General features: G+C 48.6%; 1 protein-coding gene across 2 annotated transcripts in view; it reads left to right on the top strand.

Moving 5' to 3' along the window:
* Positions 1-19,527, top strand: part of PRKX (protein kinase cAMP-dependent X-linked catalytic subunit) — a 65,164-nt gene extending 45,637 nt beyond the window's left edge. Inside the window, exons 4-9 of one of the 2 annotated variants that reach the window (XM_047075861.1) lie at positions 1,445-1,564; positions 6,804-6,899; positions 9,379-9,436; positions 14,727-14,804; positions 17,053-17,201; positions 19,257-19,527. In XM_047075861.1, coding sequence (XP_046931817.1) covers positions 1,445-1,564; positions 6,804-6,899; positions 9,379-9,436; positions 14,727-14,804; positions 17,053-17,178 — 478 coding nt within the window. In that variant the 3' untranslated portion in view covers positions 17,179-17,201; positions 19,257-19,527. Of the gene's footprint in view, positions 1-1,444; positions 1,565-6,803; positions 6,900-9,378; positions 9,437-14,726; positions 14,805-17,052; positions 17,202-19,250 lie in introns of both variants that reach the window. The other variant, XM_047075863.1, reaches the window with a different exon arrangement.
* The last annotated feature ends 5,561 nt before the right edge of the window (positions 19,528-25,088 follow it).

The raw sequence follows: 25,088 nt of genomic DNA, 5'->3' as shown, positions 1-25,088 counted from the left end.
GATAGCCGTGCTCAAACTGAGAACCTCGGGTGTCCCCTTGCCTTCTCTCCGAGAGCCGAGTGAGCTGAGAGACATGAGACCAGGTGCATAGACAATTCACAGCCTGCGCCGGCGGTCTCTGCATAACATCCAGGGCTGTCTGTCTGTCTTTACCTACTTACTGAGGTCCGAAGCTCTCTGTTGCTATTTACGCCTCTCTGTGCAGCCAAGAAGCACTAGATGCTTTAGCCGGAGGCTCTTCCTCTAGAGAGGTGTCCGCCTACCCCAGGCCACTTAGAAATTCCTCTGTGCCCCTTACGCTAGGACAGAGCCAGAAAGATACTCCCCTTTCCAAGTGGAAGTGGAGACGCTGTACCTAATGTATATATAATGCGGCCACCTGTGCATTTAGGAGCTCAGAGCCCGATTGCCAGCTGGCCTCAGGCAGCCTTGGGAGCCCGTAAGTTGGCAAGGTGGGCAGAGGTGTTCTGGAGATGGGCTCAGGGTCTCACGTGTCAGAGTCTTAGTGGGCGAGGGGTCGTCAGCCATCCAGCGAGACCACGTGGGAGTCAGTATGACCGTCTTCTGGACCTCCAAACTTGGGTTTTCAGAGGTTTTCTGTTCCCTGCCATCAGTTGGCTTATGTTCCCTTAGACGACACACCGTGTCCCGTAGAACGTGCGGGTCCAGCCCGCAGGTGTTTCAGAAGGAAGGTTCTGCGTGTGAGTGGCCGGCGTGGGGAGTGCGTGCCTTTCCCACGGCTGCCGTAACAAAGCACCGCGACCGGGGGGCCTCGGATGACGACATTCTGCGGTTCCCTCACTTCCAGCCCACGGTCCTCTGCGCGGGGCTAGAAGCTAAATTTTTGGCAAGTCTCACCTCCTCTGTGGAGAAAATCCTTCCCAAAGCCCCCCCTTGCTCCATTTCAACCCCAAATATCCCAGGGTCCCTTAACCTCAGGATTTCTAGAAGCCACTGGGGAGAGTAAAATGACCTTGAGCCCACAGACACCTTGAAAACACGTCAGATCTTTTCGGGAGCAGGTGGAAAGTTCACAGCATTTCCTCCCTGAGGCCAGAAGTACTTTGTTGCTGGGGGCTCTTGATGGGACCCCCAAGACAGGAGGTTATGAACGAATTCTTGCATTTGTTTTCTGTATCATTGCCTAGGAAAACCGGTACTTGTGGCTTTTTTGCGTTTCGAGTAATAATGGTGAAGCGACAGCCAACGGCGGGTGGTGGTCATACCGAGCGTGTATTTTTGCTTGTATCGGGATAGATGAGTGTTGGTAAGGGAACGAATCCTGGTCCACAATGCCAGTATGTCTGTCCAGCGCGGTGTGTCTGCGGGATGGGGAGGGACATGGCTGTGATGGCCGAAGCCATTGTCACGCGTGGTCCTCCTGAGACGCACACGTTCGCCAAGCACAGCTAACTCTTCTGTGCGTGCTGTTCTCTGTCCCCAGGACGTGGACGCTTTGTGGCACGCCCGAGTACCTGGCCCCCGAAGTCATCCAGAGCAAAGGCCACGGGAGAGCTGTGGACTGGTGGGCGCTTGGCATCCTGATATTTGAGATGCACTCGGGGTGAGTAGGGCTCCCGTGGAGAACAAGGAAGTCCACTTGCTGACGGGGTACCTCCCTTTCCTGCTTCTAGAACCGTGCTTTCCGCTGGCAAATACCTGTGCCGGTTTCCCAGTCAGTGCCAGCATGACCACGGGGACCCACAGGTAAGTGCGCTTTCGTAAGAGCAAAAGCGCCCACCACAAGCACCGGCCGTTGGGACCTCTACCCTGTGTCTAAGTGTTCCCGCCTCCCGTGAATATAATATGAAATCTTCCGCTTGGACCCTTTTGGAGCAGTGGACAGAGCTAAGCAATTAGAGCACGTTTCGGATGGAAGTAAATAAATCCGCATGGAGTTCAGGACGTTATGAAGGGGCAGCGAGCCAGTAAGCAGAGAGCGTGCCCATGGTCGCTTCGCGTGAGGTTTGCGAAGTCACCCTGTCCCGTCGTCCGGATGCCAGAGGTGTGTCACATGTTACCAAGGCATCGTCATGGTGAAAAACTCCAGTCTGGCTTAGGCGTGGCGCGGGTGTGATCCTCTTTTACCAGAAGCCTAAAGCAAGCATCGCACGCTTAGCAAGTGTGGACGTGGGGATTCCTCCTGGTCCCATGGAGGAAAGCTCTTCTCTGATGGTGCGGACGACGGGCATCCGGTGTGTCAGGTGCCAGGAGACTGGCCGGGGGCTCCTGGATGCGCAGGCCTCGCTCCCTGTCCTTTGTCCTCTGTCTTTAGCTTGCTTGTTTCCTGCTGGGGAGGTCAGCAGACGCTCGGCCAAACCTGGACCCCATTCCACACCTGATATCCCTGTAGGGCAAGACCAGAGCTTTTTGCCTGGAAACCTTCCCCTTCGGCTTGAAAAAAAATGATGGAAACGGGTGTATTTCTGCACGGAGGGTGTGGCCAGCGTGGAATCTGTGAAAGCCTGAATTTCTTTGTGTGTCTATTGATTATCTCAGTATTTATCAACTGTTTACCCATATATTTATCATGTTTTAGCTATCATATGTCTGTCGTCTATGATCAGCTCTCTATCTACTAGTCTATCCATTCTGTGTATCTATCCTATCTGTTTGTGTATCCAATCCACTTGTCTCTATATACCTACCTGACTGTCTGTCTGTCTATCCATCCATCCATTTATCCAGCTCTCCATCTATATTTATCTATCTCTGTATCTATCTATCATCTATCAACGTGTCTATCTGCCTACCTATCTGTCTTTCTGCCTATCTATCTATCTATCTATCTACCTACCTACCTACCTGTCTATGTATCTATCCGATCTTTCTGTCCATCTGTCTGTTTACCTGTCTATCATCTGTGTATGTATCTATCTATCCATCTATCTCTCCCATCTCTCCATCCATCCATCCACCCATCCATCCATCCATCACCCATCACCTGTCTGTCATTTATCTGGTCTTCTGTATTTTCCATTAACTCTTCGCTCAGACGTCTCTAGCAAATCGCGCAGAAACAAATTTCTTAATAGACACCCAGCCCGTGAAGTGCCAGGCAGACCAGAAGGTTAATATGAATCACACACAGGGTTCATCCGTCAAGAAGATAAAACGGTTGTGAATATTTATACGTCCAAATTCATCAGATTCCCCTCAGATGGCCTGCAGCATATATTCCTTCCTTCATAGTATTGACCGCTAGAGGTCACCATTGCTTAACAATAAATGAACCTTGGCGTCCAGGGCTTTAATAGATGAGGTTACGAGCAAGGTTTTCTTTGTATTACTAGGTACGTGCTATTAGGATACATTCTACTTACAGAATTTAATAATGGGAAATATTGTTAGTAAGTACAGTTTTGGAACATATTGTTGGACTATAAGGAAATTATTGGAATTAAGTAGAATAAAATAAAATTAGATTATAATAGGACATATTCGAATGAATATATTAGGATAATTATGTAAATAATTATTGGGATGATTAAAATACTATTAGGATATATATAATCCATTCAAATATTAGAAAACACTGTATTAGAATATTAGAAAATAGAACGTTTCTCTTTTTAATGGAATATCATCGATTTCTAATATATTTCTAATATAATATCAGGAGTAGAATAGAAAATAGTGCAGGTACGTATGCGTTTACATTAACATATTTCTGTTTTACACATCTCCAGTTGGAGTGAGTCTGGGTTTTCTGGAGGGATTTCTTTTACTTTTCTTTTCTTTTTAATATTTATTTATTTATTTATTTATTTTGCTTATTTATTTTTGAGAGACAGAGAGAGACAGAGCATGAGCATGGGAGGGGCAGAGAGAGAGGGGAGACACAGAATCTGAAGCAGGCTCCAGGCTCTGAGCTGTCAGCACAGAGCCCCACGCGGGGCTCGAACTCACAAACCGCGAGCTCATGACCTGAGCCGAAGTGGGACGCTGAACGCACTGAGCCCCCCAGGCGCCCCTGGAGGGATTTCTTGACAGTGATGAGTGTCTGTGCCACAAGCCTGGCTGATCCCTCCTGGGCATTCCTCGGTCCCTGCAGTTGTACGAGAGTCCGCCCTCACCTGGACCCGTTCTGAATTTCCTCCTTGCCCCCTCCAGCTGCTCCCTGTGTTGGCCAGGGGACATTTCCCTGGCAGGAGCTGGAGTTGTCCCCCCCACACACCAACCAGGGCACCACTGCTGGAGTTGTATGGGGAAAACAAAAACAAAAACGTATGCACATTCAGCTCTGCCGTCAGAAAAAAAAGGCCATCGCAACACTCCTCAAAGACGCTTAAGGAACCCTAGGGTTCCCTGGGACCCCATATTGAGAATCGTGGCCAGCCGGCTTCACCGAGTGCCCCTCAGACTCTTTCTTACCCTACACTCGGCCCCTCACCCCCTCACACAGCCCAGCTCGTTGTCTTTGCCCCTTTTGCTACAGGACGCACGTTTTACGTTTTCTACGCAAGTCCCGGGTCTTTGAGGAAAAGCAGCGAAAAGAATGGTGAACGGGTCGCACCTGCCCTTTCTGTGTTCTCTGCAGAAAAGTTCTTTCTTCTTGACAGACTCTTGCCTCGAACCCATGTCCCCCAGGCTCGGCCCCAGTGTGGTTTTCTAAGAGGGTGATGGGGAACGTGACGTTGGCACGATGTGGTGCCTCTTTCTGGACGATCCATTCTACTGGAAGGTGTAGGTGGCTGGGTCGGATCTGGAAAAGGCATCATGCAGCGATGATCTTCTTTTTCCGCTTGTTAAACTCCTGCTGACATAGCTTCCCGGTGACGCGGTCCTGTAACGCCTGCTTCCTGAGAACACTTTGTTTCATGCCGTCCTTAAACGTCGTTAGGTACGTATGACACATTTTCTCCTGGTGTCGGACGAGCGCGTTTCCCCGATGAAATCATACGGCCCGGTGTCCTCAGATGGGCCCGCCACCCAAGAACGGACGACGACGACTCTCTCAACCCTGGTTACACAAAGCATCTGGCAGACGGGGGAAGGTTGACTCGGGAGCTGTTAACTTGATAGGCGTAGTCGGATGGTGAGGCCCGACTGAGAATCTGCGTGCGTGTAGACCTTTCCTCCCGAGCCTGGTCTGGCCGGGTTCTCAGTACGAGGCAGCTCGTAACTCTGGAAGAAGCGGTGGTCGGAGGAGTTGGAATCACGAAACCCTAATCACCGGCCGCTCCGAGACACGGCGCTTGTCTGCACGACGCTGAGTCTCTGTTTATGGATCTGGAACGTCACTTCAGAAAACAACGCGATTTCATGCCTGCATCACCCACGGCCACACGTTCACCTTTATGCAGCGTTTTCCACGTCCCCTTCTCACCTGCCTCCTCTCCCTCAACGTGCCCATTCATTTCCTTTTTTTGTACGTTCTGTTCTGTTGTTTTTTCCATTTTCCACTTCTCTGGAATATACGTGCAGAGGTAATGGGTCTATTCTGTGCATCAGTAGCTGGCAAGACAGATGGCTAAAACCAAGGTGGCTTGGGATAGGAATTTATCGTTTTTCCGTTCTGGAGACCCGAAGGTTGAGATCCAGGCACGGGCAGGGCTGCTGAGATCCAGCAGGCTCCAGGGGACGGTCCTTCCTGCCTCTTCCAGCTTCTGGGGCTCCAGGCGTCCCTGGACTCGTGGCCGCGTCCCTCCCGTCTCTGCCTCCCCCTTCACGCGGCTTCTCCTCTGTGTCCGTGTCTCCTCTTTTGTCTCTTACGGACATCTGCCGTTGGATTCAGGGCCACCCTCAACCAGGATCGGCTCATCTCCGACCCTTCACTTACCCACATTTTCAAAGAGTGTCCAAATAAGCTCATATTCACAGATTGGCAGGGTAAGAAGGTGAAAAAAATTGAAAAAAATAAAAACAACTGTACTCTTTTGTTTTCTGTCATTTGTTTTTATTTTTTTCAATTTTTTGTTTATTTTTTTAAATGTTTATTTTTGACAGAGAGAGAGAGACAGAAACCATGAGTGAGGGAGGGGTAGAGAGAGGGAGGCACAGAATCAGAGGCAGGCTCCAGGCTCTGAGCTGTCAGCACAGGGCCCGACGCGGGGCTCGAACCCACGAACCGCGAGATCCTTAACCACTGGTTGTTTCACTTAATTAGAGGTTCCACTTCTAAAGAATCCAATTAACGGTTATACTTTTGAGTTGAGGGTCTTAGCCTTGGGAAGGAACTATGAGCCCGTATCCAAAGTACAGCCTGTGCCTCGGGCATGTAGGTAGGGATCTGGGATTTATTTCTTGATTAACTTCTGGATTTTCTTGGATTTTTTTTCCTCCTTGCAGTTTTAACTATATTTCTTATTTACTTGTTTCAGATTTTTTTTTCTATTTCAAGATATTAGAGAAGATACATGTTGCTTTCTCTTTTTATAAATTAAAGAAGGTTTTTTATGTTTATTTTTGAGAGAGAGACAGAGAGATAGAGTGTGAGCAGGCGAGGGCCAGAGAGAGAGGGAGACACAATCCGGACCAGGGTCCCGGCTCCGAGCTTTCAGCACAGAGCCCGACGTGGGGCTCGAACCCACGAACCGTGAGCTCGTGACCTGAGCCGAAGTCAGATGGTCAACCAACTGAGCCACCCAGGCACCCTGTGATGGGGTGACATTTTTAATGCCAGAGAACGACCCCCACCATCGATCACGTGTGTCCCAAGATTCCGGCGTCCCCAGCGCGCAAGGAAGGAGTCCATGTGCAACAAATTGTGCCCTGCATGTGTGTTGAGTGGAAATCGTTAGGAAGCAGGATTTTTTCTGTGCTTGCTCCCCGCTAAAAATAGATGTTTATTTTTCTTACAGGTTTCCTCCGTTTTTTGATGACAACCCATTTGGCATTTATCAAAAAATTCTCGCGGGCAAAATAGATTTCCCCAGACATTTGGATTTCAGTGTAAAGTAAGTAAACCGTTTTCCCCCCTCCTGGTGGGGGTGGTGGGGGCGTGTTGATTTGGAAAGGACATCAGATTTCCCAGACACGGCATCTGCCCAGCGGGATAGCATCTTGCATTATGAATGTGTCGTGACACAACTCTTTGGGTCATTCTCTTTTCCCCTGGAAGGGAAAACGTTGTCATTATTCTCGTATAATGATGCTTCCCCTTTTCACGACTCTTGGCCGGATTTTATGCCTTTTGAAAGAAATGACATTTACAAGTAGCCAGTGAAGGCATTTGTTAATTGCATTTACTAAGAGAGCCCTTCGGGTATTTGACGAGAAGGGTCCCCCCTCCCCGTCCGGCGCCCCCCCCCCCCGCCTCCTCCTTTAGCTAGTTTTACGGTTGGCAGAAACATGGATGGCTTTAGCAACGTTTGTCTTTTTTTCTCCTGCTTGAATTATTTTCCTTCCTAAATTCTTTCTTTCACGCTGAAATTTAGACTGATGAACATCTGCTGCAAGAACTTTTCTGTGGGTTCAGTGTTAGTAACTTTGGGAATGCATTTCATGAAATTTGTGGCGGTGGGGTTGCGGAAAACTCAGTTTTTAAAAACACAAGAATGGTTTCTTTTTAAATTTACTTTTCACGTTTATTTATTTTTGAGAGACAGAGACAGACAGAGCGTGAGCAGGGGAGGGGCAGAGAGAGGGAGAGACACGGAATCCGAAGGAGGTTCCAGGCTCCGAGCTGTCAGCACAGAGCCCGACATGGGGCTCGAACCCATGAACCGTGAGATCGTGACCTGAGCCGAAGTCGGACGCTCAATCCACTGAGCCTCCCAGGCGCCCCTCCAGGCAGGCTTTAAAAGACTAGCAAGAGGAGGTTCCATTTAAAAATACCATCCAGAAGGGGGACACCCTGTGCCGTGAATACGAAGACACGGAGATGCCAAGACAGATACAGCACGCAAAAAGGTTTCTTTTCTCTCGAAAGAAATGAAAAATATTGTATAGAATTTCCATCCCATGGTCCAACCAGGGACCCTGGGGCCCTGGACCATTACATAGATCACCACGGGTCTTGGGATCTCAGCCGTCCCAGCTGGTCACGGAGCCCGGGGTGCGGTGTGAGTCTGGCTATGTGCTCCTGAGCCCGGGACATCAGGCACATCAGGAAAGCTTAGTCACTGAAAGCTGCATCATGGAGTTTTTGAATCTGGGCTGTGGGTCTTTCGATTGGCCTGGGGGGTTTCGATATCTGTTTTTTTTGCGTGTTATATTAAAAGGCTCATTTTCTGCACAACGATTTTTTTAATGTTTTGAATGTTTTCTTTATTTTTTTTCATAATTTAAATCCAAGCTAGTTAACATAGCGTAATAGTGATTTCAGGAATAGAATTTAGCGACTCATCACTTAACGACACTCAGTGCTCGCCCCAGTAAGTGTCCTCCTTAAGGCCCATCATCCATTTAGCCCATCCCCCACCTACCTCCCCTCCAGCAGCCCTCAGTTTGTTCTCTGTATTTAAGAGTCTCTTATGGTTTGCCTCCCTCTCTCTTTTTATCTTAATTTTCCTTCCCTTCCCCATGTTCATCTGTTGAGTTTGTCAAATTCCACATATAAGTGAAATCTTATGGTCCTTGTCTTTCTCTGACTAATTTCGCTTAGCATAATACCCTCCAGTTCCATCCACGTGGTGACAAATGGCAAGATTTCATTCTTTTTGATTGCCGAGTAATACTCCATTGCGTGTGTGTGTGTGTGTGTGTGTGTGTGTGTGTATACACCACATCTTTTTTTTTTTAATTTTTTTAATGTTTATTTATTTTTGAGAGAGACCGAGACAGAATGCGAGTGGGGTGGGGCAGAGAGAAAGGGAGGTACTGAATCCGAAGCAGGCTTCAGGCTCCGAGCTGTCAGCACAGAGCCCGACGCGGGGCTCGAACTCACGAGCGGTGAGATCATGACCTGAGCCGAAGTCGGATGCTCAACCGACTGAGCCACCCAGGCGCCCCCCACATCTTCTTTATCCATTCATCCATCGATGGACGTTTGGGCTCTTTCCATACTCTGGCTATTGTCGATAGTGCTGCTATAAACATTGGGGGGCATGTGTCCCTTCGAAACAGCACGCCTGTATCCCTTGGATAAATGCCTAGTCGTGCAATTGCTGGGTCGTAGGGTCGTTCTATTTTTAATTTTTTGAGGAGCCTCCATTGTGCTTTCCAGAGCGGCTGCACCAGTTTGCATTCTCACCAGCAGCCTGCACAATGATTTAATCCACGTTTCCTCAGCCCTGTGATCTCTGTGTAGCCCACCCAGCTTTGCATACGTTACTTAGAAGCTGATAATCGGTTAAGAAACAAGGGCTAGAAAAGGTTGAGGCCAAAGGGAAATTGATCCTCTCTCCAAATGCCGACCGTGTGGCTGTGGCCATCCTGTGCTTGCCCGGTTCCATATCAAGATGTGTATACTTTCTGTCTCTTTCCCCCCAATAGGGACCTCATTAAGAAACTGCTGGTCGTTGACAGAACGAGACGGCTCGGAAACATGAAGGTCAGTGTTTGTTTCCGTACATATCACCACTCTTTGCCCCGTCACTTCTCACCATACATCCCTATGTATGGAAACAAAGGCACGGTATTGGTGTTTGATGATTGGACAGATTTCAGATCTGGGTGTCTGGGTGTGCCCCGTCCGACTGGGTCTACACCCCATCCCATTTCTCTCCCAACGAGGAAATGACTCAACCGTGATCTCGCGGCTCTCGGTATTTTGCTGGTTTGTTTCTGCTTTTCGAATAGCGTTACTGACCTACACGTCACATACCGTATGCAGCCATCACCACATTCAATGTTACAGAAATTTCCTTCATCTCAGAAAGAAACCCCATACCCTTCTGCTGTCGTTACGCTATCCTTCTGTCCCTCCTGCCCTGAGTAACCACTAATCTACTTTGTGTCTCTGTGGATTTCCCCATTCTGGGCTTTCCTGTAAATGAATCACACCATCAGTGACCTTTTGTGTCTGGCTTCTCTCCCTGAGCGTCACGTTCTCAGGGCCCATCCGTGGGCTAGCAGGTGTTAGTGCTTTATTCCGTTTTATGACTGAGTCACACCCTGATCATGGATGGACCCCGTTGTGTTTCCCTATTCGCCTGTTGATGGACACTTGTGTTGTTCCACCTTTGGGCTGTTGTGAATGGCGAGATAAACTTGGGTGTGCACATTTGCGTGCGAATTAATCATTTGAGGTGGACCTTGTGTACGATTTCCACACGCTTTTCATGTGGAGGGCAACGTATTTAAGGGATTGTTGCATAAAGGGTATGGTATCTTCTATGCATGTTGTGGTTGTGTTATGGGATCTCCGAGCCTAAGAGAGTCTGTGAACATCTTCTTAGCTATTTCTAGTTCTGGATGTCCATGGAGGAGCTTAAACTTGGGCCAGGGCATTGGCCTTGTCTGCTCTAATCTTGGAGGACACAGACCCGTGTGTGAGGCTTGGTCTCCAGCGAGCTCTCGGGATGCTCTGTGTATGTGGGTGTATTTGTGTCACTGTGGCTGCTGCAACAAAGGACCAGAAGTTTGAGATCCAGACGGGGCAGGACCACTCAGATCCGGGCAGAGCAGGGCTGGGCACCCTCCTGAGGCTCCAAGGAAGGGTCCTTCCTGCCTCTTCCAGCTTCTGGGGCTCCAGGCCTCCCTGGGCTTGTGGCCGCGTCCCTCCCATCTCCGCCTCTGCCTTCACATGACTTCTGCTGTGTGTCTGTGTCTCTCCTCTTCTGTCTCTCATAAGGACACCTGTCACTGGATTTAGGGCCACCCTGATGACCTCGTCTTAACTTGTTTACATCTGCAAAGACCCTATTTCCACACAGTTACACTGACAGGTACCAGGGCTAGGACTTCGATGTATCCCTTTTGCGTAGGGCACAATTCAACCCATAACAGCGGTGTCATTTGTCCTTCACATCATTCACGGACACTGGCTCCTATGTCCACGTCTCCAAGGAGGGTCTTAAATGTTAATTTATGGGATGTTACTGGTGCAGGGAACACATCCACGAAACGGATTAGTTCTCCGTTCGATCTTACTGCCGTTTTATGACAAGTCGTATGAAAATTGTCTGATGGATTCACAGCTAAGCTCCAAGACCATGCCTTGCTAGAATTGCTTGCCATGTGATTTCTTTACGTTGCCCGATTAGAAATGGTGTGATGGGCTTGTGAGGGGTGTTATCCATAAGAGGCTAGCGCCTAGGACTCTAACTTGAACAACCAAGAACCCGGCCACTGCACGTGGTAGTCGGATGCCACAGCCACAGAGTAGTAGTGAGGGGAACCCTCCAGGATCAGAAGCTCTCCCTACTCTTCCTCAACCTGAAGTTTTAAAAATAAATGTTGCTTTTTCAGAAGAGTTTTAGATGTGGAGAAAAACTAAAAAGATAGTACAGAGAGCTCCCGAATACTCACACCCAGTTTCCCTCATTCCGAACATCCTACTCCAGCGCGCCATGTCTGACATGATTGGCTAAAGTCCAACTCTGTTCGATGTTGTTCAGTCTCCCCCAATGTCTTCTTTGTGTTCAGGAATCACATCGGTATCCCATACTGCATTTCGTCATCATGTCTCCTTTGGTTTTTGTCTTTTTTTTTTTAATGTTTATTTATTTTTGAGAGAGAGAAACAGAGCGTTGGTGGGGGAGGGGCAGAGAGAGAGGGAGACACAAAATCCGAAACGGGCTCCAGGCTCCGAACTGTCAGCCTAGAGCCCAACGCGGGGCTCGAACCCACGAACCATGAGATCGTGATATGAGCTGAAGTCAGTTGCCCAATCGACTGAGCCACCCGGGCGCCCCTCCTTTGGTTTTTCTTGACCGTGGCCCCTTCTCAGGCTTTCTGTGTTTCTGAGGATCTTGAGAGTTTGAAGACTTACCAGTTATTTTGTAGAATTCAGCTCTACTGGGATTTGTCACATGTTCCTGTCAGGATTAGCCTGGGATTATGGGATTTGGGGAAGATTTCTCCCACCCAACTAAAGACCCCCAAACCCACAGAGATAAATTGGATTTTCTCTGTTCCTTTCAGTTCCTATAATTTCATGTCATCACTTTGGTCTGTCACATGCATTTTGGAGGCGGGGGGGGGCGGATATTGCCTGTGTTTGTGTTTTCAAGGAGGCTCCTCCCATGCGAGGTGTAATTGACATAACATTGTGTTGGTTTCGGGCATGCGTCATAACGACATGACGTTTGTTTGTTTCCTGTAAGGAGCAAAGATAATTCTTTCACGTGGACATCTCGCTAAAAACGTAGGGGCGGCGTGTTGTGTGTCCTAGAAAGTCTTCGGGACCTGCTTCTGTGTGTTGACATCCAATCAAACACAGCTCTGGTGACGGTTAAAATGTACAATGCATGTGTCACTCGCGTCCCTGGTGCGCCGCATCCAAATAGAGGTAGAGGGGGCTGGCCTGCTGTGCTTCCCTAGGTACCTTGGCCCCTGGGGAGGTGAGCCGGCCTGCCTGCAGCAGTTTGGGTTTGCAGAGAAGGAGGCACAGAGCTAGGCCATGGGTGCTCCGGGCTTTCATCTGAACCCCTCCGTCCGGGAATGCGGTCTGGACGTGTCCTCGCAGCAGCCTCTTCTTACGAGTGGACACGTGCCGTGGTAATGCCACAAACACGCAGCCAGGAGCAGGGTCCTTGGCCATGACTTCAAGGACGACGCAGATGCCCCATCGGTAGAACGTGACGGGGGGAGCTCAGTGACCACACCAGGCCTCCTGGGATGTTCCGACCTAGGGAATCTGGAAAAAGCACACACAGACATCCAAGCTAGGACTTACGGTCTGGGTGGGGTTTCGCCATGTGGACACTGGCTGGAAGAGGCTACAGAGACTGTCTCATCAAAATGAAAATATGTTCCCGAGTAGTAAGCGGTCTAGTGCAGGTTGCGTGTAGATGGACGTGTGTGCTTTCGCCAGGCTGACCGTCTCTCCCTTCTGCGTGGTGTTGTTGTCCTTGTCAGGGTGTGTCCCTGCCTTCCGGGATGGTGGTTGTAGCTTCCCGCTGCACGTGTGCCCGTTGTAGGCTTTCTCCATCCACGCACTCATTTGTCTATGGAAAAGGGCGTGTGTTCCCAGTGTAGAGCCCAAGGGCCTTAGCTTGGCGTTCACCGGCCTCCTGCTTCCTCCCCAGCTCAGCTTAGGGTGCACTGATCTTCATGGTGCAGCCTCGCGCCAGCCGTGGTGGGCTAATCACCCCTCCACACAGCTTTCTCCGTGTTCACTGCCCACCTTGCTGGTTTTCTCCTGTTAATGCCCTTTATCTGCACTCTTTCTTCCTTGTGTTCTACCTGTCTCCCTGTCTGCCTATTTGTCTATCATCCACCTATCCATCTATCCACCCTGTATATCTATCTATCAATCTATTATCTGTCCATCCATCCATCCATCCATCGTCTATCAATCAGTCATCTATTTACCCATCATCTATCCTTCCATCTGTCCATCCATCCATCCATCCATGCATCCATCCATCCATCATCTATCAATCATCTATTGATCTATCATCCATCTATCTATCTGTCCATCCATCCCTCATCTATTTATCCATTATCTGCGTATGCATTCATCATATCTATTACCACCTATCTATCCATCACCTGTCATCTATCTATTATCTATCCATCATCATATCTATCTATCCATCCATCCTATCTAACTACCTACCTCTTTACTTATCTCTATCGATATAGTATAATCCGTTACCACCCATAGTAGAGTTTCACTTACTTGAGAGTAAACTTCCAATCTTACTTGCCTTCTCTCCACATCACTCACAGTAACACTCAACAGGTATTTGCTGTTTGACTTAGAAGTGAAGGGAGAGTATTTTTTTCCCAATAGGGAAAGAGGAATGGTTGTCAAAATAATACGATTAGGAAAAAAGTGGAAACAATTCACATCACCATGTCTTTCCTTTTGTAGATACAGTAATTGAGAGCTTTGTTGTTTGAGGATGAAAAATTGAAAAGGTTAAAAATATGAGCTCTACACTGTAAAACATTTCACAAACGAAATGTTACATTCAGATCCACTGGCTTCTTCCCGTGTCACAGAATTCGTGTATTTCTCCCTCCGCAGTTTCCAACATTTAATCGATTAAAAAAGTTGCTCCGAGGACCATAAAAAGGGAGAATAAAGGGAGGGTCGAAGGCCGGACACTTGGGAGGGGTTTTCAGAGGCCATGCTGCCGTCGGTGTCTGCAACGTGGCCATCGGATCACACTTGAGAAACACACAGGCGTTAGCACACCATTACTAGTCCGCAAACACACTAAGACTCTAATTGGAAGGTACTGCTGAGTGGGTGGCTGTTCACGATCTCTGAAGTTGGACATCGTGGGTTTGAGTCCTAGTCATGTGACTTAATAGCTTCCCAATACTGAGCCAATTACATCCTTCAGTGAACCTTGGTTCCTATGTCTGTATGATGACGATACTAAATACCAAAGAAAATCATCAAGATGAACACAGGTGACAGATTCGGAAATGACTCTGTGTCTCTCTCTTTATCTCGGGAGCCTGAGCTGGCATCACACGTTCATGTGTGGTCCAGAAGTTTCTGCTATGAAGGAAAGTGAACAAAACACAAAGGGCTTCATTGACGGGTGTCCCCCTCATAGCATATGGTCCAGGGACAGTTACTCAAAACATAGCAAACTTTGTGTGTGCGTGCATGTGTGTGCCCGCACGCACTAACCTAAGTACAGTAGACCTTCTCTGGAATATTTTCTTTCCTGTCCTGTCAAAATTCTGTCTGCTGATGGTGCCTGTTTCTTCTGAAGAACGGAGCAGAGGACGTGAAAAGACACCGGTGGTTCCGAACTGTGGATTGGGAGGCGGTCCCACAAAGGAAACTGAAGGTACAACATACGTAAGCGGGTGGGTCTCAGCTTGGCGTCTTTTACTTGTCGTCACCAAGGGGCACAGAGTGACCCTGTGACTCGTTTGTTTGTGGCTGACACCTTGTTTAATTTGTGTAACAGAGCAGAGCATCTCAAATCGTTAATACAACAACATCCCAGTTCGGTGTTGAGTCTTAGCGATAAAGAGACACCTGGAGGTCACGGGTTGAGACCCCTGGCAGTAGATTAGATGAGGAATATTCTCTAGATCGTTCTTTGAATTGAATATATATATATATATATATATATATATATATATATATATGTAATTATAAATACTTAAATAAAATGAAAATAAATAATAATAATAAATAAAGTTAAGTAATTACTTATGTTTTTAATGTTTGTTTATTTCCGAGAGAGAGGGAGAGAGCAAGACAGGGAAGGGCAGAGAAGGAGGGGAGCAGACAACCTGAAGGAGGCTCTGAGCCGACAGCAGAAAACCTGATGCAGCCCTTGAACTCATGAACTGTGAGATCATGAACTGTGAGTTCAGTGCCTTGAACTCATGAACTGTGCAGTCCATGAACTCATGAACCGAAGTCAGATGCTTAACTGACTGAACCACTCAAGCGCCCCTAAACTGAATGTAGTTTTGAAAAAAATTTTTTAAGTTTATTTATTTATTTTTGAGGGAGAGACAGAGAGAGTGACTGGGGAAGGGGCAGAGAGCAAGGGAGAGAGAGAGTCCCAAGGAGGCTCTATGCTGTCAGCATGGAGCCCGATGTGGGGTTCGAACCCACAACTGCGAGATCATGACCTGAGCCGAAAGCAAGAGTTGGACGCTTTACCCACTGAACCACCCAGGAGCCTCCCTAAACTGAATGTACTTTTGACACGACTCCTTCACAGTGACATTCTCAACCTTATACTTCTTGGACTCGATGGAGAGACCTAAAAAATGCTAATGCTTGGCCCCCCCAACCCAAAAGCTAACATTCAGCCCAGACCACCAGTGTCTCAATGAACTGCTTTTAACTTCTAAGTATTTTATTGTCTTAACTGACTTACTTTTTCCAATTCAATAAGTAACATATTTTCGTTGTTCAAAAACCAAATAGAGGGGCGCCTGGGTGGCTCAGTCAGTTGGGCGTTACGTCTTCGCTCAGGTCATGATCTCGTGGTTCGCGATTTCGAGCCCCATGTCAGGCTCTGTGCTGACAGCTCGGAGCCTGGAACCTGCTTCCGATTCTGTGTCTCCTTCTCTTTCTGCCCCTCCTCCACTCATGTTGTCTCTGTCTCAAAAATAAACACTAAAAAAAAAAAAAAAAATGAAAAAAAAACCCCAAACCAAATAGATATTAGAAGGTATGCATTGCCATGGCTGAGTGTTAGTCTCTTACTCTATTTCCTCCTAAGCCCCTTGCTTATTTTTTTAAATTCTCATGATTATTTATGTATTTTGATAGAGAGACAGAGACAAAAAGAGAGCTCACGTGCGCGCACGTGGGGGAGGGGCAGAGGGAAAGAGACAGAAAATCCCAAGCAGGCTCCACCCTGTCAGCTCAGAGCCCTGCGTGGGGCTTGAACCCACGAACCATGAGATCGTGACTTCAGCTGAAATCAAGAGTCAGCCACTTAACCTACTGAGCCACCCAGGCACCCTTGCCCCTTGCTTATTTTTATAAATAAAGTTTTATTAGTGCACGGCCACATCCCTTCATTCACATTTTGTCTGAGGCTGCCTGACCCTGGAGTGCCAGAGCTGAGCGGTCACAACAAATTCTACAGCCGGCAAAACCAAAAATATTTACTCGGCGGCCCTCTACGGGAAACCTTGGCCGACCTCTTATCCAATGCCGATCACCTCATTTTACCCACGCAGGACTGAGGCTTGACATCTTTCTGGGATTTTCCCAAACTCTGGCCACTGGACCAGCTACCTCAGAATCCCTGAGACCGCGGCTGGCCTGGGAATCTGCATTTAACAAGCCACCTGGGTGGTTCTCCCTCTAGACTTCAAGGAGCAACTGCTGGGTAGCGTGTTTCCTCTCTCCGTGCCTCAAACTGGCACCGTCTCAGATTCGAAACCTCCCACGTTCGTAAGCAAAGGAAAGACGGCTTGGGTTCTCTGTGCTTTTTATTCTTGTTTTTCAATCCCTCTCCATTTTTACGTAAAGCCGTAGACACGCTGCGACGCACGTCCCTTCCCGGTGCGCCTTGTTCCTTCCTAACCGTGCCTTTGTGTCTTGCCGGGGCCCCACAGCCACCCATCGTGCCCAAGCTGTGTGGCGAGGGCGATACCTCCAACTTCGAAGCGTATCCCGACAATGACTGGAACGCGGCCCCTCCCGTCTCGCCGAAGGATTTGGAAGTCTTCAAGAATTTCTGAGGACGCGAATCCACACGTGGAAGGTATATCTTCTTCTCCGTAATTGCACTCCAGTGAGGTTGACACGTCCCTCATCAAGGGGATGTTGCGTCGACCAAGACGGGGGCTTCCCTCATCCAGTGGGACACGAGCGGGGGAGCAGAACATGACCTGGTCCTTCCAAGCATCAGCTTGTTTAAGAAGCGTTCCCCCACCCCCGGCCCCCCGGGGCATGTCACTCAAGGTTACTCAAGGTGTCACTCAAGGTGGCCCAGAGACAGTACTGCGTCCCACACCCTCCTCCCCAGACAGACCCGAGGGGCACAATCCGTACGTCTGAGTAAGAGCCCTGCAAGGTGTGTGCGTGCCCGAATGTAGAGACGCATGCCTCCTTCGTAAAACTCCCTGCGTTCTCGACTTTTCTGGAAGCCCTGAGCTCCACTCCACTTTCCCCGTAACACTTACCACGTATTTCCAAAAAGGTATTTTTTTTTTTAGGTTCCTTCTCACCAAAAAGCGATCATACCAGCTTACCCCTCGTATGAAATGGGCTAAGCTCAGTGTGACATTTAGAAGGGTGGGTTTTGAGCCTGTCCTGTCTTGGAAGCTGCGAAGGTCTCTGACTCTGCGTCTGTGGAATGTCTGAGTTTATGGCTTCTCACGTCAAGGCAACAAAAATGATGTGAAGGAAGAGAGGCGACATATTGCCAGCGATATGCCTACGTGTTGACTTTCCTTGATTTTCGTATTTTTTTTAAAGTTTATTTATTCTGAGACAGAGACAGAGAGAGAGAGAGAGAGAGAGAGAGAGAACATAAGCAGAGGCAGAGGCAGAGAGCAGGCGAATCCCAGGTAGGGTGCGAGCTGACCGTGTAGAGCCCAACGTGGGGCTTGATCCCTGAGATCGTGACCTGAGCCGACATCAACAGTCACACACTTGACTGACTGAGCCATTCGGGCGCCCCAACGTTTTAATCTGTCTCCGTCATTTTGCACACGGGGTGGAACAGAGATCCGGCATTTTCCGCGCTCAGTCATCAGGGGTGAGCCTCCGTGCAGGAAGGCATTTCTTCGGGAAACGAAATGGTCTGCCACGGATGAGAGGCAGGCTCAGGGTGAATACTGCCCTCCAGAGCTGACTGATAACTGTTTGTCTTAACTGTTCATCTTCGCGAGTGCCTTCTCCATGTTTTTTAGCCCAAGGAAGACGATGTTAGGACAGCTGGAAGGGAGATACCTTACACTTGAGCTTTTATTTGACCTCAGAATAAAACGTGTTCTGTCTAACTAGAAGGTTCTATGGTGAAGCCCATCGAGACAGGATCGAGATTTGCTTGTGAAATCCATGTGATCTATATGCATGACACCATCATATCACATTTGAGACCCACCTTTAAAAGAATGCTTAGTTTGGGGGCCCCTGGGGGGCTCAGTCGGTTCAGCGTCTGACTTTAAAAATTTTTTTTTTTTTTCAACGTTTATTTATTTTTGGGACAGAGAGAGACAGAGCATGAACGGGGGAGGGGCAGAGAGAGAGGGAGGCACAGAATCGGAAACAGGCTCCAGGCTCCGAGCCATCAGCCCAGAGCCCGACGCGGGGCTCGAACTCACGGACCGCGAGATCGTGACCTGGCTGAAGTCGGACGCTTAACCGACTGCGCCACCCAGGCGCCCCTCAGCGTCTGACTTTAGCTCAGGTCATGATCTCACCGCTTGTGGGTTCAAGCCCCGCGTCGGGCTCTATGCTGACAGCTCGGAGCCTGGAGCCTGCTTCGGATTCTGTGTGTGTCTCTCTCTCTGCCCCTCCTTGTCTCACGTTCTCTCTCTCTCTCTCTCTCTCTCTCTCTCAAAAATAAATAAACAGTAAAAATTTTTTTATTAAAAGACTGCTTAGTTTTGTTGTGTTTTGTGTTATTAAGCATCTCACACCCCTTACGATCCCTGCTTGTGGATGTTTGGAATAAGAATTTCATTGAAAAAGTTTCCTCCTGTGTGTGCGTATCGTTGAGTTCCTTTTGAGTTATTGCTGTTATTACAAAATTGACCCCGTTATTTTGCAAACTAACCAAGTCCTTTATCTTGTCTCCTGGGAGAAACAGGACGATTTGAACCTGCCGGGGACACTGATTGCTCAGAAGAAGGGTCGTCTACGCGGGATAAGGACGTTTCTGTATTTCTATATATCTGGATGTATATAAAGAGCCTGGAGACCCGTAGAAAGTCATGGACCTGGCCTTATTTAAACAACTGGAAATCTACTGCACAGTAGGAACTTCTGGAAAATTGTTTGGTTGTAGATTTTGTCTTCTCTCTTAGTGCGATGAACCTACTGTGATATCTCGGTTTTCCTCCCAGACTTCACTTTATAAGTTTGAACTCAACGTGTTCCGCCGTCACCACAGATGGCGTGCGTGTGCGTGTGTGCGCGTGTGTAAAAAGACTGTATGAGTGGCGTGCAAATCGTGCGTTGATGTCCATGTTCGTACTTGGCACAGCCTGTGATTTTTATTTTTCGAGTCGCTCTTTCAAGAATCTGTTTCCTTGGGGACAAAACCTAAAACGGATACGGTGTGTGCATTTTGTGTCGTCTTCTGTGCATTTCGTAGGTTGTGAAGAAAATTTCGTGTGGTGGGTCCGCGTCTCTTGTCTTTAGTGCGTCATACCTGGTGACGTTAGCTCTTGAAACCAGAAGGGCAGAGACACATCTAGCAACACGGTGAAAAGGCAGATGTGGAGTGGTCCACACTGAGCGTGTTGCTAGATGTGGTTCTTCCCAGGACACGGGACGCGCAAAGACGTCCTCGGGGTCCGTGCTGTCCGTGATCCATGACCTTCTGCCCTGTGTTTCCGCTTCCTGATTCTGAACTTTGCTGTACGGACCTCACGGGATTGCCCGTTCCCCCCTGGCTGTGAGTGTTCTGGAAACGCAGAGCTCCTCACCTCTGTCCGTGTGACTGGTCGTAGGGCTCAACCAGGACCTTCTGCTGCAGGGATGTCTGTGCACTTAACTAGTAGGTTCCAGAGCCTAGGGCGACGCCAGGAGGACACCTCCACAGACGTCCAAGACCCCTCTGTACCCTTCCTTTCTTCCCATGCTCGCCTGGAAACATCCGTGTCCTCGGGCAGCCAGGAGGGGAGCTGCGCATACCCTGGGAGGTGTGTTGGAGAACGTGGGTGTGGGGCGAGGGTCGCCTGAGGACCCTCTCAAGGTTTCTGCAGCTCAGGTGTTCTTGACTCACCTGCTGGGTCTGCACCATCGGAGACACTTTCCAGTGCTGCGCTTGCGAAAGCCTTTTCTGTGCATGGAACCAGTCTTCTCATTTTTTTTTAATGTTTATTTATTTTTGAGAGATCAAGTGTGAGCGGGGTAGGGGCAGAGAGGGGGAGACAGAATCCGAAGGAGGCTCCAGGCTCTGAGCTGTCAGCACAGAGCCCGAGGTGGGGCTCGAACCCACGAACCGTGGGATCATGACCTGAACCGAATTGGGACGCTTAGCCGACTGAGCCACCCAGGCGCCCCCTCCGACCCCTTCTACAGCTACATCTTCGGGTGTAACGACCTGCCCTGTGGGGAAGTCAGGCATTTTTCTGAAGCAGCAAAGTGTCAGAGGCCATGCAGTGGTCTTTCAGGTCCGGCCAGATGCCACTCACACGCCCAGGAGGCCGGGGCTGTTGGTACTTGAATGTAGAGTGAACAGCACATAAAAAAGCTTTTAAAAGACCGTGAAATTCAAGGCGTCCAGCGTGTGCCCCTTTCCCGTAAACGACCTGCTCTTCAGGTAGACCTCCGATGAGAAGGTCAGAGTGAGTACAAGATTTAGCAAAATAAACTCTTTATAATGACGAACTCGACAATTCTTTTCAAAGGGTGTTTCAAAGTGGTGCTTTCAGTCTGTGCTGAGCGATCCCCATCCTATTTGGACAAAGGAGAGGGTCCAGAATGGGCCACACATCCAGTGGATTCTAAACTATTTCACCATTGAATGTTCCAAAACGGAATCAACAAAGTCACTTTGTACGCTCCGATACAAACCCACAAGGGAGAGCAGAGATCTCGCCTTCTCTGACGTATAAAAATAAATTATTATTATTATTATTTTGGAGCTTTGTGCTTAAGAAAAATAAAAATAAATGAAACACTTTTCTTGAACACGATGAAACATTGTGCGGAGATACATGGACCCATACGCCTATTTTTGGGTTTCGTGCTCACCGTCCCGGATTTAATATCTGGCATGAAAATTGCATCAAGATAGCACGGAACGCATTGCCTTAATTTTGGACAGATACGTACACACACAAAAACAACCCAACGTTGGAACGCTTGGATCACACGGTTCTTTAAAAACATTGTCATCCGCCATCAGCCATGCAAAGCAAATTAAAAATTAAAAGGAATTCCAAGAATACCAGATGGTGTTAAGCTCAGTCTTGCCATTTCAATATTCCAGGTGGCACAAGCCATGTGTTAACTGCCCGTGGCTGGGCTGTAAATGAAGCAGGGTGATGTCATACAAACACTGGCTTAATCAAAATGAGTCCCAACCCCCCGGGACCGTCACTATATATAACTGAAAAATAGTTTACTTGGTGGGGGGCACTCTCAAATCTTCAGGGATCAGATCAAATATCCGTGTGCAAAAAAAAAAAAAAAAAAAAAAAGCCGTGAAAAAACGTCATGGAAATGTTCGCAAAATTCGCACCAGAAACAAAACCGTACAGTCCTTTTGTCCTATGCAATTTTATGACTTGGCAATATTTTCTGAAATACAAACACCGTTAAAAAAGCATCCTCAGGAAATGAATATTTCGCAAAGAAGTACGTAGGGGTGGGTGTCGTTTTTTTTTTCTTTTTTTTTTTCTTTTTCCTAAGGGGATGGGCCCCAGCCCGCCTGGATACACGTCTTCAAAACTGAGAAGGTGATAAAGTCGCAACTGGCCGTAACCGCATATCCTACATATTGTTCGATGACATCCAGCCCCTTCTTGCAGAACACGGGTGGGAACCCTCCGTGTCGTGCACAGGTCTGTTGAGGCAAGGGCCACATCGTGGTTTCTGAGGCTGGAGTCAAGACGCGTCGAAAGAGAGCCCAACTCAACGTGTCAGCCGCGTGCCCCGCTCACACCATCGTGAGGCTCTCACATCGCTCTCCCCACCCCTGCCCAGCCACCTGTGAGTAAGCATCTGCTGCCCTGCTGTGTTTCACTCTCTTTCCGCTCTACTCAAAGGCTCCCGTGGGTGTTCCCACCCCCAGAATCCCCACTACCCCAGTCGTGTCATGTGGGACGCATTGGCCCTTTCTCCGTATGACCTGAGTTGCCTCCGGATTTTGGACCACTTTAACTGTGAAAATATGAATCCGTGCCCTCACCTAAAGACCCCAGCACCCCACCCCGTGGGTCCCCAGGGCTGCCCCCGCCCTGGGAGCGCGTCACGCCGAGTCCCGTCCCACAATGACTTCAAAATTGTCATCCCACCTACGTGGTTATCATAGTGTGGGAGAAATACTCGGTTGGATTTTGCTTTTCCAGCCAGTTGATTTTACATCCGGAAACAAATAAGTTCACAGAAGCCCGTGATGGCTCCCACAGCAGGAATCCCGGCATGGGAGGCTTGAGTTCTTTTCCCGGAGGTCCGTCCACCGAGTGTGGGTTTCGTCGGCGTGGGGCCAGTCCTGTGTGCCGTGTGCCCCATTTTCTCACGGAGGTGAGAAGATCCTTCTCATGATGCCGCCTTCAGGGGGCGACATCCACCTACCAAAACCAAGAAGACAAGCACACGACCGCTGGTGTTAATGATGCGTGCGGGCACTTTGGTGTGTGTGTGTGTGCGTGTCTGTGTGTGTGCGTGTCTCAGTGGTGGTGGAGGGCAGGACGTGAGTTTTCACCAAGCGTCGCGTGTTCCTATGGAGTCTGCTTTTCGCATCCCAGGGAACAGACCTTCACAGTAGAAGGCAAGTCCTGTGTCACAGTTCCCTATAAATTACTGTGTTGTAACCCGTTCTGTTGCACTACCATGGGATCTTCCGTGGTCGGCCCCTGTGTTTAGAGTAACGGAGAGAAAGTGTCGTTCCGTGGGTGCTTTAGCGGGTGGGAGCTGTGGCCTTCTGACGCTCAGCGCGCCTTGCGCTCTGAGATGGCTTTTCAGCTCTGGGTGACGACTGTAGCTTCCTTCTCTCTTGCGCTGCGCTTAACGGGGCCACCTGGCTGGGTCGCCCGCGCATCACGGGGTCCCCGTGCCGGTCCAGCGGGGTGGCCGCAGACACGAGACGGAGTGCCTTTGCGGGTGCGGTGCGCCCCGGCGAGCCAGCACGGGGATTCCTGGGTGGGGGTGGGGAGGGTCATCGCAGCTTCCCACGTGGAGAAAGAAAATAGCCTGTCGCTAATCCTTTCGAATCTTGCACAATGAAAATCACTGTGATTTGTATATATACCCTAGGAAAATTTTACTGCTGCCTAATTTATGTAATAATACTATTCATTCCAGGATTGTTTAATAAAACTTTGTATCTTTTAAGGAGTCTGCTTCTGGTCTGCTTTTTCCAGTTACAGAATAAGCTTTTTTTTTTTTTTTAATTTTTTTTTCAACGTTTATTTATTTTTGGGACAGAGAGAGACAGAGCATGAACGGGGGAGGGGCAGAGAGAGAGAGAGGGAGACACAGAATCGGAAACAGGCTCCAGGCTCTGAGCCATCAGCCCAGAGCCCGACGCGGGGCTCGAACTCACGGACCGCGAGATCGTGACCTGGCTGAAGTCGGACGCTTAACCGACTGCGCCACCCAGGCGCCCCTCAGAATAGGCTTTTCTATATTCATCTAGTTCGGGGCCAGCCCTGGCTCTTTTTCAACTCAACTTTTAATTTTTTTATTGAGGTATGATTGACATACGACACTATTTAGTTTCGGGTATACGACATAAAGATTGGGTGCCCACATATATTGCAGAAATGATCACCACGGTAGGTGTAGCCAACATCCATCACCACACATACTTACAAACTTATTTTTCCTGTGTGGACAACTTTTAAATTCTGTTTTCTTAGCAACTTGCAAATACACGATACAGTATTATTGTATCATTTTTTTGCAAAGGACCAGATGCTAAATGTTTTCAGCATTACAGGGCACACTGTGTCTGTCAGCGAGCGCGAAAGCTTCCCTAGACAATATGTGTTCCAATAAAGTTTTATTAAAACAAAGCACTGTTCAGGGGCTGGATCTGTTGTTCAGGCCACGCTTTGCCAGATTCTTACCTGGTGCTTGAGAGTGACCGTGCACATTGCCTTTGCCGCTTGTTAAAAATGTGCCTCCGTCATCGTTATCAAGAAATACGTTATTTGATTGCACGTTCCCTCTACTCACGTGGCTTGACCCTTGCTGCTTGGTAAAAACATCCTGCCTTCATCACTGAAGCCCACTCGTGTATAGTTGATAACACTGATGTCACTTGCAGCCGGGGAGCAGAATGTCGCGACCAACTGAGAGTCACACAGAAGCCTGTTTACCGGGTGACCAAGCTTGTGCACCCCTCTCGTGGAGACCCCTTGGAAGAGGGAATCTTTCAGGGACAGGCAGGCCAATGTAGGCTCTGGTTCCACATCTTCCGGGCAGGGACTGTTCCAGAATTTCTGTAGAGTCGCTGCATACTGTGTTCATGCGAGTCTCTTACCGTCCTTTTGCATTTTTGTGAGAAGGATCCGATAACCTTGTCCCCAGAATGTTAAGGAAAACTTAGGCGCTTCTGTGTCACATCTCTTTTATCCATTCATTCATCGTTTCCATATCTTGGTTGTTGTGAGTAAATAGTGCAGCAGTGAACAGAGCTGTGCACACATTTCTTTGAGATGCTGATCGAAACTACAGTGAGCTATCACGTCCCCTTGTTAGAATGGCTCATCAAAAAGACAAGACGTAACCAGCGTTGGCGAGG

The sequence above is a fragment of the Lynx rufus genome, unplaced genomic scaffold, assembly GCF_022079265.1.
Source record: "Lynx rufus isolate CCGP_SWC_20201006 ecotype Redwood Valley unplaced genomic scaffold, mLynRuf1.p SCAF_14, whole genome shotgun sequence".
NCBI classification, from domain to species: Eukaryota; Metazoa; Chordata; class Mammalia; order Carnivora; family Felidae; genus Lynx; species Lynx rufus.
This window is presented reverse-complemented; position numbering and strand designations above follow the sequence as displayed.